General features: G+C 36.2%; 1 protein-coding gene across 6 annotated transcripts in view; it reads right to left on the reverse strand.

Annotated features, from left to right (window-relative positions):
- The window catches only part of ARAP2 (ArfGAP with RhoGAP domain, ankyrin repeat and PH domain 2), a 402,708-nt gene that overhangs the window by 16,113 nt on the left and 372,709 nt on the right, over window positions 1–13,886 (reverse strand). For all 6 annotated transcript variants that reach the window (XR_012775490.1, XM_075499897.1, XM_075499898.1 and 3 more), the window contains 2 exons: window positions 10,815–10,943; window positions 4,272–4,411 (listed from right to left, as the gene is read on the reverse strand). Coding sequence is in view for 5 of the 6 variants with exons in the window: in XM_075499897.1 (XP_075356012.1) it covers window positions 4,272–4,411; window positions 10,815–10,943 (269 nt within the window). In the remaining variant the exon portion in view is untranslated. The remainder of the gene's footprint in view (window positions 1–4,271; window positions 4,412–10,814; window positions 10,944–13,886) is intronic.

The raw sequence follows: 13,886 nt of genomic DNA on the forward strand, positions 1-13,886 counted from the left end.
GGAAGAACTGGTCAGGGATGTGATAATCAATGGTAGTATTGGCCATAGTTACGATGAAATAGTAGAGCTCAAGATCTTGAGTGTAAAAAAGATTACAAGTTAGCAGAGGACAGACCACGGAGATTAGAAGAACTAATTTGGCTTGTTTGAAGCCAAATTAAGGTGTAAGAACTACGTTTGGCTTGTTCAGGGAACTGATAGGTGTGTGTCCATGGGAGGAGGCAACTCTGACGGGTAAAGGAGCTCAGGAAAGCTGGCAGGTCTTTAAGGACAGCATTCTCCAAGAACAAGAACGGTTCATCCCAATACTCAGGAAAACAAGTAGATTTATCAGGAGACAAGTCCAGGTAAATTAGTAGCTCATGGTAGAGCTCCAATGCAGACAAAGGCAATATACAGGAGGTGGAAGCAGGGAGAGACTATGAAAGAAGAAATTTAGAAACACTGCCCAGGCCATGTAGATATGGTGTTTGAAAAGCCAAAGCTCATTTGGAATTGAGAACTGCTATGGACAACACAGGCAACATGAAGAGCTTCTACATCAGTATTTTAGTAGTAAAAGGCTGAACAAGGAAAATGTAGACCAATGCTGAACAGGGAGGGTGAATTAGCAATAGCAGACACAGGTAAGGCTAAGGTAACTCAATATTTCCTTTGCACCACCAAGGTCTCCTAGGCCTCTACACTTACAGACAGGGTTCAAGGAGGAGAATGACGACTGCACCAGAGGAGCACTGGATTGAGTCAGAAAAGACTTGAGAGAATTTAAGTCATGCAAGTCCATTGGATCAGATAGGCTGCATCCAAGTGTTCCGAGTGTGCTGGCTGACATCCTTGAAAGGCTGCTCTGTGTCATCTTGGAAGGGTCAGAGATTAGGGGCAACTGCTGGCAACTGGAAAAAGGAAAACATTGCATCCATCCTCAATAAAGGCTGAAAAGACAACTTGAAGAATTAGTTGCCTGCCAGCCTCATTTCAGTCCCTGGGGAAATCCTAGAGTGAGTTTTCTTGGAGCACGTTTCTTAGCACATGGAAGAGAAGGTGCTACTGGGAGCATGCAGCATGACCAACGTGATTGACTTCTACAATAAAATGACTGGATTTGTAGATGAGGGGGAGCACTGGATGTCTACCTCAGCTTTATCAAGGCTTCTCACACTGTCTCCCACAATATTCTTCTACCCAAGTTGGGATGTTACAGTCTGGATGGGTGGACATCTATGTCAGTAAAAAGCTAGTTGCATGATCAGACTCAGAGGGTGACGGTTAATCAGACATACTCTAACTGCGGACCTACAACAAGGGGAGTAAATGCAGGGGTCTATCCTGGGACCTGTCCTTTTTACATCTTCATCAATGACCTGGAGGAGTCAATCATCAAGTCTGCACAACAACCCAGAGGACCAGTCAATATACTTGGCGGCAGAGCTGACTTCCAGATGGACCTATACAGGACAAAGAAATGGGCCAACAGCAATCTTATGAAATTCAACAACGATAAATACCAAGTACTGCACTGGGGAAGAAAAAAAACCCTGCAATGACACAGACTGGGGAGCAGCTCTGCTGAGAAGGACCTGAGGGGGCTGGTAGATGGCAAGCTCGGCATAAGCCAGCAGTGTGTCCTGGCAGCAAAGAAGGTCTCCTGGGCTGTGTTAGCAGAAGCACAGCTGGTAAGTTGAAGAGAGTGATCTTCCACCTCTCCTCAGCACTTGTGAGACTGCATCCTACAGTCCTGCACCCCCCAATAAAGAGAATCAGTAATCTGGAGTGAGTTCAGCAGAGGCCCATCAAACTGGCTGGGGGCTGGAGCACTTGCCCTGTGAGGAGAGGCTGACCTAATGGCAGCCCCACAGCACCTACAGGGAAGTTATCAAGAAGATCGAGTGAGGCTCTTCACATCATGAGAAGATAACTAGATATAAGGAGAAACTTTTTCACATGAGGATAGTCAGGTACTGCAACAGGCTGCCCAGAGAGGTTGTGCAATCTCCATCCTCAGGTGTTTGCAAGACTTAACTACATCAAGCCCTGAGCAACCTGCTCTGACCTCAGTTGCTAGCCCTGCTGTGAACAGAAGTTGGACTAGAGATCTCCTAAGGTTCCTTCTTTCCTTGAACAAACTACCTTTAGCCAACCTACAACAGACTTATACCCACACCAGGTACAAGAAGTGAACATGACTGGATGATGAAATGCTGAAAGGAAACAATAAAATTCTCATGTACACTATTCTACTACAGAACACAACATCTAACACAACACACTAACATCCCTTTAGTACTTTTAGGTCAAGTGTTTTAGCTTTCTATTTAGAAAAAAAAAAAATACTTAACAAATCCTATAATCCCAGTACGTAAAGCTACTCCATAGTGTTTACTGTCCTGGATTCTCAATTTCTCCCTCTACAGCTTTCAATCTCTAACACTCAGTGTGGGGAAAAAGAGACAGAATCTGAGATAGCATAAACATTTAAGAAAAAAAAAAAAACCCAAACAAAAAACCCACACAACAGTTTTATGGTTGGTATTCTTGTGTAACTTCCTGCTCAAAGCAAGGGTACTGCCAGGATGAAAAAACACCCCTACAAAACATGCTATTTAGTTAAATAACAGTACACTTCTCACAAAAATGTACCTTAACGAAGCTATTTGTCTGTGTGTGAGCCTATCTCTTAACAACAGTACCTTAAAGTGGTATGCCATTTCAGTCAATTAGCACAATACGGTAATTTAATATACAGTATCATGAAAACTTTTCACTTTTTGGTAATTGCTCTTGAACAAGAGAAACACTTAGCAGAATGTATCTCCACCTGCATATACAAACTTAATTTGCTGTTAATGAGAATTTATAAATTAACTAGTACATGCAGTCTTATTAAATACAATTTTCCATCTGCAATGTCAAGCTTTCCTACTATTCATTTCTAAATATGACTAAAATTAAACCAAGATTATTAGTGGTAGTTGAACATCTCTCAAAAGAAAATCAAACAAACTGATATACACTATTTTGTCAGAATGGAATTTCCATTTGCTTTTTTAAAAAACAAATGTAAAGCCATTTAAAAGTCACACTGTACAAAACTCCACCTGAGTTGGGGAATTTAATGTTTTCTAAATCAGAATGGCTTAAAAAAAGATTATAAAGTAGTACAACAATCCTATCATAAACTCTTTCCAAGATACTAATTAAGGTTTTACAGGCATATTAATTTATTCTCCCATATGTGCCAATTTGAGTTTTAGCACTAAATTATGAGACGCTATTTTTGACATTCTGGGGTCATTCTAATTAAGATTATATCCACAGTATCACAAGATGACACAATATTTCTTTTGCATTAGCTTACTTGAGCAATGGATCTGTCTTAAAAAAAAAAAAAAAAAAAAAAAAAAAAAGAGTACTTTATGAAGGTCAGCAAGTATACATCTATACTTGCTAGATGGGCAAAACCAGCAGTCAGCAAAAATAAAACCACATTAAACTTTACGAGATTTTTTTTTTTAACCAGAAATTATCAAAACTAAAATGAAAACAGTTCACGATGCCTATGATTTAGTTTCATACTTTAATACAAGCTGCGTACACCCAAAAACACTCTTTAAAGAAAACTCCCATGAAATATTTAAAACTGAACCCACCACACTATTAAGTATGCCTAAATTTGCTTCTGTGGAATTCTGAGGTATATCTAATTATCAATACTAGTTTTTGGAGGATTGAGGATACATGTGAAAACTGTTGTTGGGAAGCAGGGGAAGATTTTGCTGGTGTATTGAGTTATTGTTTCCTACAATCTCTTCTATCGTGACACTTGTAGGTGTAAGAACCCTATTGCTTGTACACTTGTACATATAAGAAAGCTATTGCTTGTAGTTTCTAAAGGCTTTGTGTGAGATACCAAGAAAAAACAGCATGCAGCTCACAAGTTTTTTGAAAACCTACTGTAGACAGCAGTAGTAGAAGTAATATGGAACTTAATCACAGCACAAGCTGTAGGCATTCCCAAACATTGGTTTATTTTTATTTTTTAAAGCTTATAGTAATGCATAATTAGAATAGCTAAATGAGCAACTGACACAAACTCCTTTTACTAAAGCGTCTGTGAAATAGTAAGATCAAAATCTTGTACTTCAATCCCAGACTCTAGAAATTGCCATTTAATATCAGAAATGTTGATCTGCTTGCCTTTCTTCACTTTTTCGTATGAAAAAGAAAGCTTAAGTGAGTGCTTAGGAGTTTGGTAAAGAGTTTGTCTGTTGTACCTTCATATCCTTATAAAGAAGCAAGTTTCCTTCCTGTAACACAAAATAACGCTCTTGAAATTTGTTTCCAGACAGTAGTTTCGATGGTTCTTCTTTGTACTTCAGATTGCCTGCTTTCACGCTACCTTTCTCATTTTTCTCTATCAAGAAAATAAAAAAGCATTTTGTTAGAAGATTTTACAACACTGGAAGCTGCTAGTTTTTAAGTGCCCCTAGTATTACTGTTTATCAAAAGACTAAAATTACAATTCCACTGATTTGTTATTATGATAGAGATATAAAAATAATGAAATTACATATAATATATAAATATTTATAATAATATATTAATATATAATACATATTTACATTTAATGTATAATATATTAATAAGAAAAACATTCTTAAATATTGACACCATTATGATTTTAATTACTGGGGAAAAAGTTTTCTCTGTTTCACTTCTAAGGTAACACGGAAAGAATCCACCAACATACTTTAATTAAAAGAATATTTTCAGAATAGAATGTGCAGTTAAGTGCAAAAGACACGGATACTTTTAACCTCTGTGCTTCAGAGAGGCAAAAAATTTTCCATAAACATCTGATTTTGTCATGAGTCTGTCTACATTTTCCTGTTTGAGTCAAAATACACACAGAAACACACATATATTTGGTAAAAATAATAAAACAATCCCCCCCCCCCCCCAAAAAAAACCCCACCAAACCCAAACCACAACTTTGCAGTCAGCTTTATAAAGCATTTAACTTTGTGCTGAAAAAGCTTTTATTTTAAAAAAAAATATCAGTACCATTGAAGGTTTTCTATGTTAAGAGACTAGATTTTTCAGTACATTCTCAATTTAAAAGTCTAAATAAAATAATACAAAAAAGTATTACTAGTACATATAAACTACTGCACCACCACTTCTACGTGTTTTTTGTTTTCCTATTCTGCCCAATATATGTATTTTTTCTTAACTAGTTTATCAGCTTTTCCCAGCAAGTCCACTTTCAAATAGCAAAAACTTCTGACCACTAATTACAGTAATTACCATGCTGATATGACTCATGCATATAAACTCAAACCAAAACAGCACTTTAACAAAGTAAGGAACAACAAAAGGAAAAAAAAAAAATTCCTACTTGCATCTTATGAAGTCTTTATGAAAGAACACAAAATTCAGCAGAATTCTAAAGTATTCTTTTCTCCTTGAGGTAACTAGTGCTCGAAGCAGACTGCCAGCATGAAGAGAGCGCAGCTAGGCAGGAGATGAACTCTTCTCCTCCATTCCAGTCAACACCATTTCACCTTGAGGAGTGAGCCATACTAACAGGGCTAATAATTCCTTTATCCCAAAACACTACAAGCCTACTACTTAGGCTGTATTTTGGCTTTCCCCACCTATTTTCTTTTGCTAAATACAGGTATTTCCTGTAATTCATTCATTTATTTAGAAAAAAATGAATAAACTTTTTTAGGAGTCCCAGAATGATACCGCTGGTTATTATAATATATTAATTTCAAGATAGTAAATAAAACTGTGGTATAAAAGTAGTACGTGGTATATGGAGAATAGCATCCTTACCCAACTACTCAATTGGCTTTTTTCATTAAAATTCCACTTAGGATTTGAGCATCTGATATCAAAACTCTGTTATTAAGAGGTGGCACACAATATAATCTCAAAAAATAAGAATAAAATGTTTTAAATAAATCAACAATAAAAAGAAACACAAAATACATTTTCATTTGGTCAGGAAAGACAGGAACACAGAAAAGACCAACTTTCATTGTTTGCGTCATTTTTTTTATTTGCGAAGAGCAGTATTACACAGCCACAGCTAACTACAGAACTAGCCACGCTTTGGAAGTGACACTTGCTGTAACGTGTACTAATCAAAATTACATATTTTTTTCCATCTTCATACATTCTGCTAAATGAGCAGTCAATATCTGCAAGTACCGCATAACATCCACAAAGCAAGTATGAGAGGTGACAAGTGAGAATTAAGAATTTGCATGAAACATGACAGGTTCTAATGCAAATATATTGCAGGATACTGTTTGTAACTACCTGTATTTCAATATTTATGGGTTTTGTCCTTCTTTTAAAGAACCTGTAGACAGTTATTCCACACATGACTATTTAGGAAGAGCCCCAACATTTTAATAGTGAAAAAAATGTATTAATGCATTAGATGCATGGTTGTGCATGCACAAAAAGTACAAGTGATATCCAGTCTCAAACGTCCACTTATGCAAATACACTTTAAAGTACCAAGTGTATTTGTACTTCACAAATTTGTACTTTACAATTTGTACATACAAAAAAACAAGTTAAGTTATATTTCAAAACTCAGAGTCAGATTCTATTATCATTTGTATGGTGTAGAGAGACTTTGGGACTAACTTGAAAAGTTGTATCTCAATCCCATCTTTCGTACTGGCTGAAAAACAGCTGTTTAAAGAGTCGGAATTAAATTATCCCTCCTACTAACCCAAATTATTTGCAAAAAGAAGATAATTAATAATTGTGAATTTAATTCCCTCTTGCTTTATATCTTAGTACAAACTGAAGTTATGAAAAATATTTAAAAATACAATAGAAATTAAAAAGATAATAAACTTCTTTGATTTCATCAAATAAAACCAACTACATTCTAATCAGCATGTTTGCCATTAAAGGAAAATCTCGAAAGAAAATTTCCCAGTATTTTCGTTAGAGTTTAAGATACAATCTAAAGCCAGACATTTCAACAATTAAAATCAGAAGTTACCTGGATTTCCTCAGTTATAAGTGCAAATACACACGCACAGTTAAAAAAAGCGCTAACATATTCCCTCTTTGCCAATAAGAATATTTATTTAATGTTAAGAATAGAATATGAATGCTTATCCACACAGTCAGAAGCTTTTTTTTTTTATCCATACCAAATGAGAGTAGTAGGATACTTCCACGTCTGTACCAAATTGAAAGGTTTTAAATTTCTGCACATAGCTCTCGAAATGACAAAAACTCATTCTAAACTTCACAGCATTCGCAGCATAGCAAATCTATCAAACACTTGATACTTACAAAGATCTTAGAAAGCCTGAAGGAGGAAAAATAATAATCCTCTAAATTGATGATATTCTATATTCTTTGGAAGCCAGTATTTCCTAAAGTAAACCTAAAACAATCGGGATGTGTCCTAACCAGAATTATTTTTCAGATACAAACTTTACAAAACATGCAGAACTTTCTAGAACTTTGCAACTACTAGGAACTAGATGCACTCAATCCATTCACGATTGATCCACCTATGGTTTATAAGTTTGCATTTCAAAGAATATCTCTGAATAATAGCCCCTGTTCTCAGAAATCAATACTTCCCACTCAAAAATAACTCTGTACTGGTAAAATTTCAAGGACCTATATACGCATACTTTATAGTGAATCTGTTCTCTCATATTTTTCTAACAAATGAAACTTTAACGTGGGAAATTTTCAGGTAAGGAGAAGAAAGAGGGTCTTGAAATAGAACTAAGCTGTACTGAGTATCTCTTATACCAAAATATAATGCACACCTTGCCCTTCTGAACAGCACCTGAAAAAGTGCTCTTGCAACAAGCATGAAAAGCTGTGGAATAAATTGTCAAGAGAGAATAACTAAAGATCTGGAAGAAAGCGGAAAACTCGCCACGAATTTACTGAAACATATCAATAGAAATAAACGAACATCTTTTTTTCCTTGAAAAGGAAAGTTGATTTCTAGACAAGAGAAAATGTACATCTAGACCTCAATACAATGTTTGATATTGCACAACATGAGAAATTATTTTAAAACGGAGAAAATGCAAATGAGTATAATAATTACGAAAAAGGAGAATACACTATGTATAAGGAACATGGGAAAAGTTGCACTGACAGGGAAGACAATGATAAGTTGCCAAGATTAAATGAGGCTAATAGTGTTGTTCCTTTAGGCTCACTATTGAACCAACATTATTTCAAACATCATTAAAGTCTCTGGAAGAAAAAGGAGAAAAGTGCTGATGACACAAAGCTCTGAGGTAACACTAACAGAAAAAAAAGTCAGGAATATCTTAATTTAGTCTGTAAGACTCTAACATAAATCAGAGAACCAAGGGAAACTCATGGAATTCAGTTATAAGCATATGATCACAGCCCTATTAATTTTACTGCAAAGGAGTACATCCATCCATCCAGCTGTCCATTTGTACGGGCTGAATCCACTGTTAAGAAACATACTTCCAATAGTAGTGGCTGGACATCTGGCCTCAGCCTTACTACTCAGCGAGGAGGAATTATCCACATAAAGAGAGTAAAAGACTGAAAAGACTAAGGTCTCCCCTTCTTCCTTCAAGCCAGCAGTCATCTTTTGCGCACTTTGAGATGGAGAGCCCCCATGTAACCACAACTGCCTCCTTCTCTAGACATGGGGAGCATTCCTTCCCCAGTGACCTCGTCCTGTATCTTTTCTCACTCTGACACTACCTAATGATGGAAGTACCTAATGATGGAAGTACAATTTTTATCTAAAAAACCTGTATGTTTTTGTCCTGAAATAGCTGCTTATTTTTTTAACAGTGTGTACAGATGCAAGATTAGAAACAGAAACAATAAACACATAGATTCCTGCAACTACAAAATGTGGATGAATGATGCAGACTTTCTATACATCTTTGCCTACACTTAATACATACACTGCTTTACTGAAGCTAGTGAACTTGTTCCTCAGTATTGCTAATGCTTCAGAGTAAATTTACAAGCTAAAAGTGGACTCAAAAACTCTAACAAGATGAAATGACTACAGAACTGTATTTATTATTTTATTATAACAAGATTCAGTTAGAAAAAGTAACGTTTTAGAGATTAAAATGCTCACCGTGTAAAAGTTCCTTAAAACAGCAATTCCACTTTCAAGAAAAGATTTTGTAGTACACAAGATTACTCTGCCATGTAGAGTTTGCAGAGATCAAGACTATAAGTCTGCAATATGGCAGAGATTTTTTCCCTTCAAACTAAGAAAACCAATGTAACTTATTAAATAAGGTTTTATTATTTTAACACCAAAAAAAAAGCCAGTAAATGTAAGCATTCAGTCAAAAGCCAGTGTGTCTAGACTAAGGTCAAACTGAATAGAATTGATGCAAACAATTACTGTGATGGGTTGGGAGAGCAAATGCCTGTATAAATTAGGAGAGAAGGAGGGCAAATGGCAGATCTCCCCTTTAAATAGTACCACATTTTGTACATTGAACTTCAGACTCTAGCCTAATCCTCATGTGTTTCTCAGAGCAGTGGTTCACATAGTCCTTACGATCCATTCCCTTTTCTGATTATACCTCAACACATACTGAGCGAGGTGATGGGAGTTCATATATCAAGCTTTTAATGAAGTAGGCCATTTCTCTCTATTCACTATCTGCTATGACACGTTTAGAGATAGTGAAACTCAAACATAAAAGTCATGAATAGCACACTTGTTAAGGTTGGTTCATATTTGTGGAATATGCTTTTCCAGGAATAAAGGATCATGACAGAAGGCTATTACTTTCAGAAGAATAAGCATAACAGCATAACTTTTACTTCTTGAAATCAAGACAGAAGAGATATATAGATGGAGAGATTAATACCTCTGTGTATAGGGAAGAGATCTACAGGAAAAGAAAAGACTACATATTTGAATAAGTCATCAGATAAAATCAGATGGGCATCAAACCAGGCACGATGTGTCACCATCACATGTTTCACAGTGGCAGCATATAGGATTTCAACTGCTTCAAACAGGATAGTAATTTTTGGACATGTTTAACTTCTAAACTCCTGCTTCCCTCAAAGTGAATACTACATATTATTATACAGGAGATTTAAAGCCAGGTATTACGTAAAAAAAAAAAACCAAAACAAAAAAAAACCAACGGACTGGGGCAGCTTGTGAATCATATTTTTCCACTATATATTTGAGCTATAGTTCCTTTCAAATGTCAGATCCAAATTCCTCATCCTTATTAAAGGCCACATACTCTCTAAGTAATTCAGTTGCTTGAGTATTTCATTCAAATTAGCTTTGTAGTTTGGAGGCATTGTATTATATAACAGAAATTATTATTATTATAATAACATAACATACTTATATAATTATATATAAATTACATGTTTTATATATAATATAATCATTATATATATATGCATATATATAGTCCACAGAGAGAGTATACTGTATTATGTATGTGGATGGATTGTGCAGAACTGCACTATGGATAAAACAGCAGTCTCAAGCTCCACAGCAGAAGTTCACAAACTGCGAAATGAATGCAGAGTTTCTGTATACTTTTATGTTCAAATGGGAGAGCTTATAGTTTGCATAAACAAGAATATACGTATTTTTTATGTTTTAAAAGGAAGTCAGCACAACCCTCAGTAAATCAGTACCTTTATGAAGTAGTAGTAATATAGACGTTTTGGGACACTCTGCCCCAAGGAAACAGCTATAAAACAATTGCCATTCTCATGTTCCCACATGAAATATCTTAAGTTTTAAAAAAAATACGTACCACTGTAGAGTTTTATCATGTCTGCTGTGAGAAATCTCTTTATTATCAGATATGCAGTGCCAGGCTCTGGTAGAGAACTCCAGTGAAGAACTTGTTCTAGTACATTCTCTGTATAATGCAGAGGACGTTCTGAAAAATGCCGGGGGAAAAAAAAAAACCAATGCTGAAACAAAAAAATAACCCCAAGATCGGAGGCCCTTAGAAGTTACACATGCCTATACACAACACTGTCTCATTCACTTTGAGCTACAGAAGAAAAACGCTACTTTCAAAATAAGACAATTAGGCACTTCATTGACTTTCTGCAGCAACACCTTTGCTGGCAGGGTCTGCACAGGTAACAAATATCAAATTAAACAGCAATAGTCAAACGTTCACTGATTCTTTTGTATTTAGTTATGAACATTTTCTTATGTAAAAACACTAAAACATTGCTTTCAAACTAAATGCAAAAGTTAAGAACTATCACCGGGCATACCTAAATATGATCAAACAGACCTGAGACCTGCAGCTGTACTGGGCCTCATTGGCCTAGGCTCAATACAAAATGAATCATCATAGCTACCAATTCTCTGCAATCAAAACCCAAAGAATTTGGAGCAGTTACAGTGAAAAAAAAAATAGTATTTGCAATATTATATTGTCTGTTAATGATCAAAGCAGACTGAGACACTCTTGGTTTCATTACCTTCCTTCTACTAGAAGGGAAAAGTATGTGGTCTCACTAGGTCTTCTCCCTGTTGCTGTGGCTGAGGAATTTCCAGACTTGCACTTTTATATTCCAACGTCATACAAAGAGTGCAGCAAGATTAAAATACCAATAGATGAAGGAAGGCATGACTAGACTGTATGCGTGCGCTTCAACACTTCAGTTGCTTAAACTTACCTTTGTTGATAGATAGGTATCAACCATCCTAAAACAGAAGCTCTGAGACCCTTTCACAGGATTGAAAAAACTGCAGTGATAAGAAAGTCCAGCCCGTACTCCATACAAACCCCAGTTCATATACCAAATGAAAGTAGGGAAGACCTTGCAAATTGTCCCTAAATCTGCATTACCAGATCCAGCAGAAATCTGAGTATGGCATGTACTGCAACACAGCCTGAGGTATCATACAAGGCAACAGCAATGTGGATGGAGGGACACTGTACAGTTCCCCCTCTACGAATCCACGCACACCTCTGAAGGCTTTCACTCGCTCAGCAGTAGGCACCTACTATAATTCACGAGAGCACAAAAACCTTAATGATGGCTTTGCAGGCTACAGCTTAGAGCAGTGGATCCAAGTGTCATTTTATCGCCAAAGACAGACTTTTCCAACAGTTCTGAGTTCCCATTTGCATACCAACTTATGCGGGTCAGGCCTTGAGAACAGCTGGGTACAGCTCCTGTCACACCTGTGTGACACCATCATGTTGGGTCAGGCAGTCTAGCCCTGTATCTCAAGTACTGAGGGGAAAAGTATGCCGGCATAATCTCGGTTTTCATTTCTGCTAGGGCAGATGAATATGAAATGTCAACAGCTGCTTTGGGACTGTCCACCACTACCCTCTAGCAGAACATATTTTCCTGAACACCTGAACAGCAGAGCTCCAGAAAGCAGCAGCCAAAAATAACACGCTTAACTGACAGAAAAAACTACTGCTGTTTTGGGATGCAAAAAACCTACCTTACCTGTAGACTCGTTATACCACTTATATAAAGATTTTATTATTCAGACATGACAACAAAGCAGCCTAACAAAAATACCATTCTGTAGACAGCAGCTCAATCCCTACTTTATAACACCATTTCTTCTGGCCCTTTTGTTTTAAACGGTCAAACTTTTAAAATTTCTTTTCAGCTTTGGGGAAACTGCGGACACTGATGTGACAAAGTTAAAATAACTTGTTGCCTTTGTACCAGACAGAAAAATCTATTTTAAGGAGAACTTTACAAATCTAAGGCAGGAAACACTGGCAAATCACCACATCTTCCTAGAACACCAGCACTCCCAGAGTAAATACCTACTGTCTTATTTATAGTCACATTTAAGACCATCTGTCATCATGGATTACATGGTACATAAATCATGATGCTGAAATGTATTAGCTATTTTACTGGTAACACACCTCGTTTACCAACTATCCATCAAGCACAAATTACTAAAAAAATTATACACCCTATTTTGTAAAAGCATATGGTATTGAATGTTCTGCATTAGGTTAGATAAAATTATCAATTATTTCAACTTTTCTATATGCAAATAATTTAGTTGATTTTTAATATTGCAATTTTAGTATTTTGAACAGCAAGCAGTCAACACATACGTCCAATTACCCTTTTACTTAGGTCATCAAATGCTGGTAAATATCCAAAACCAGTCATTTTCACCTTAAACAACACTAACTATCAGGAGAAAATTACTTTTTAGAAAACGTAAGATTCTAATTTTCTTGACTTCTCAGGGTTCATTTTGAGGGCAGTATATCTTAAAAAGTAAAATAACTCTTATAAAACTTCAGGACTAAGTGTAACAAACTGAATACCACCATGCACTGGACAGGTACCAGGCCATGGCAAGAACACAAGCAGGAAATTAATTTCTGTCAGAAAGACACTGTGATCATTAATGTACATTTGAAACAAATACACAAACTTTGTTTCTGTCATGACATGTCAGAATCTCAACTTATTTGTAAATGCCTTAGATTATGTAATGTTCAACGGTGTTTGTTAAATGATGCTAGTAAGATCGACCTGCAGCAGCAAAGACTCAAGTGGATTTTTACTTCTTTAGTGTCACATTTGGACCAAAGACTGCACAGGATTTTTCCTCCGTTATCTTCTCTGTATTTCAGCCTTTCGAAAATCTGCTAGATTCAGCCATAGCACCACAGGAGTCTTCCTGATTAAGCGCCTCTTACTACACGGATTATTTTTATTTTTCAACATTATTAATTCAGTTCGCCTGTTCTGATGCACAGATTCTTCCACGAAGGGGTCCACGAAGCACACATTTCATCAACACAGTCTCTACTGATTGGAGCCAGGTGCTGAATTAGGACTTTATTTAGTTTGCTTTTTGCTTG

Source organism: Mycteria americana, chromosome 4 (genome assembly GCF_035582795.1).
Source record: "Mycteria americana isolate JAX WOST 10 ecotype Jacksonville Zoo and Gardens chromosome 4, USCA_MyAme_1.0, whole genome shotgun sequence".
In the NCBI taxonomy this organism is placed as follows: Eukaryota; Metazoa; Chordata; class Aves; order Ciconiiformes; family Ciconiidae; genus Mycteria; species Mycteria americana.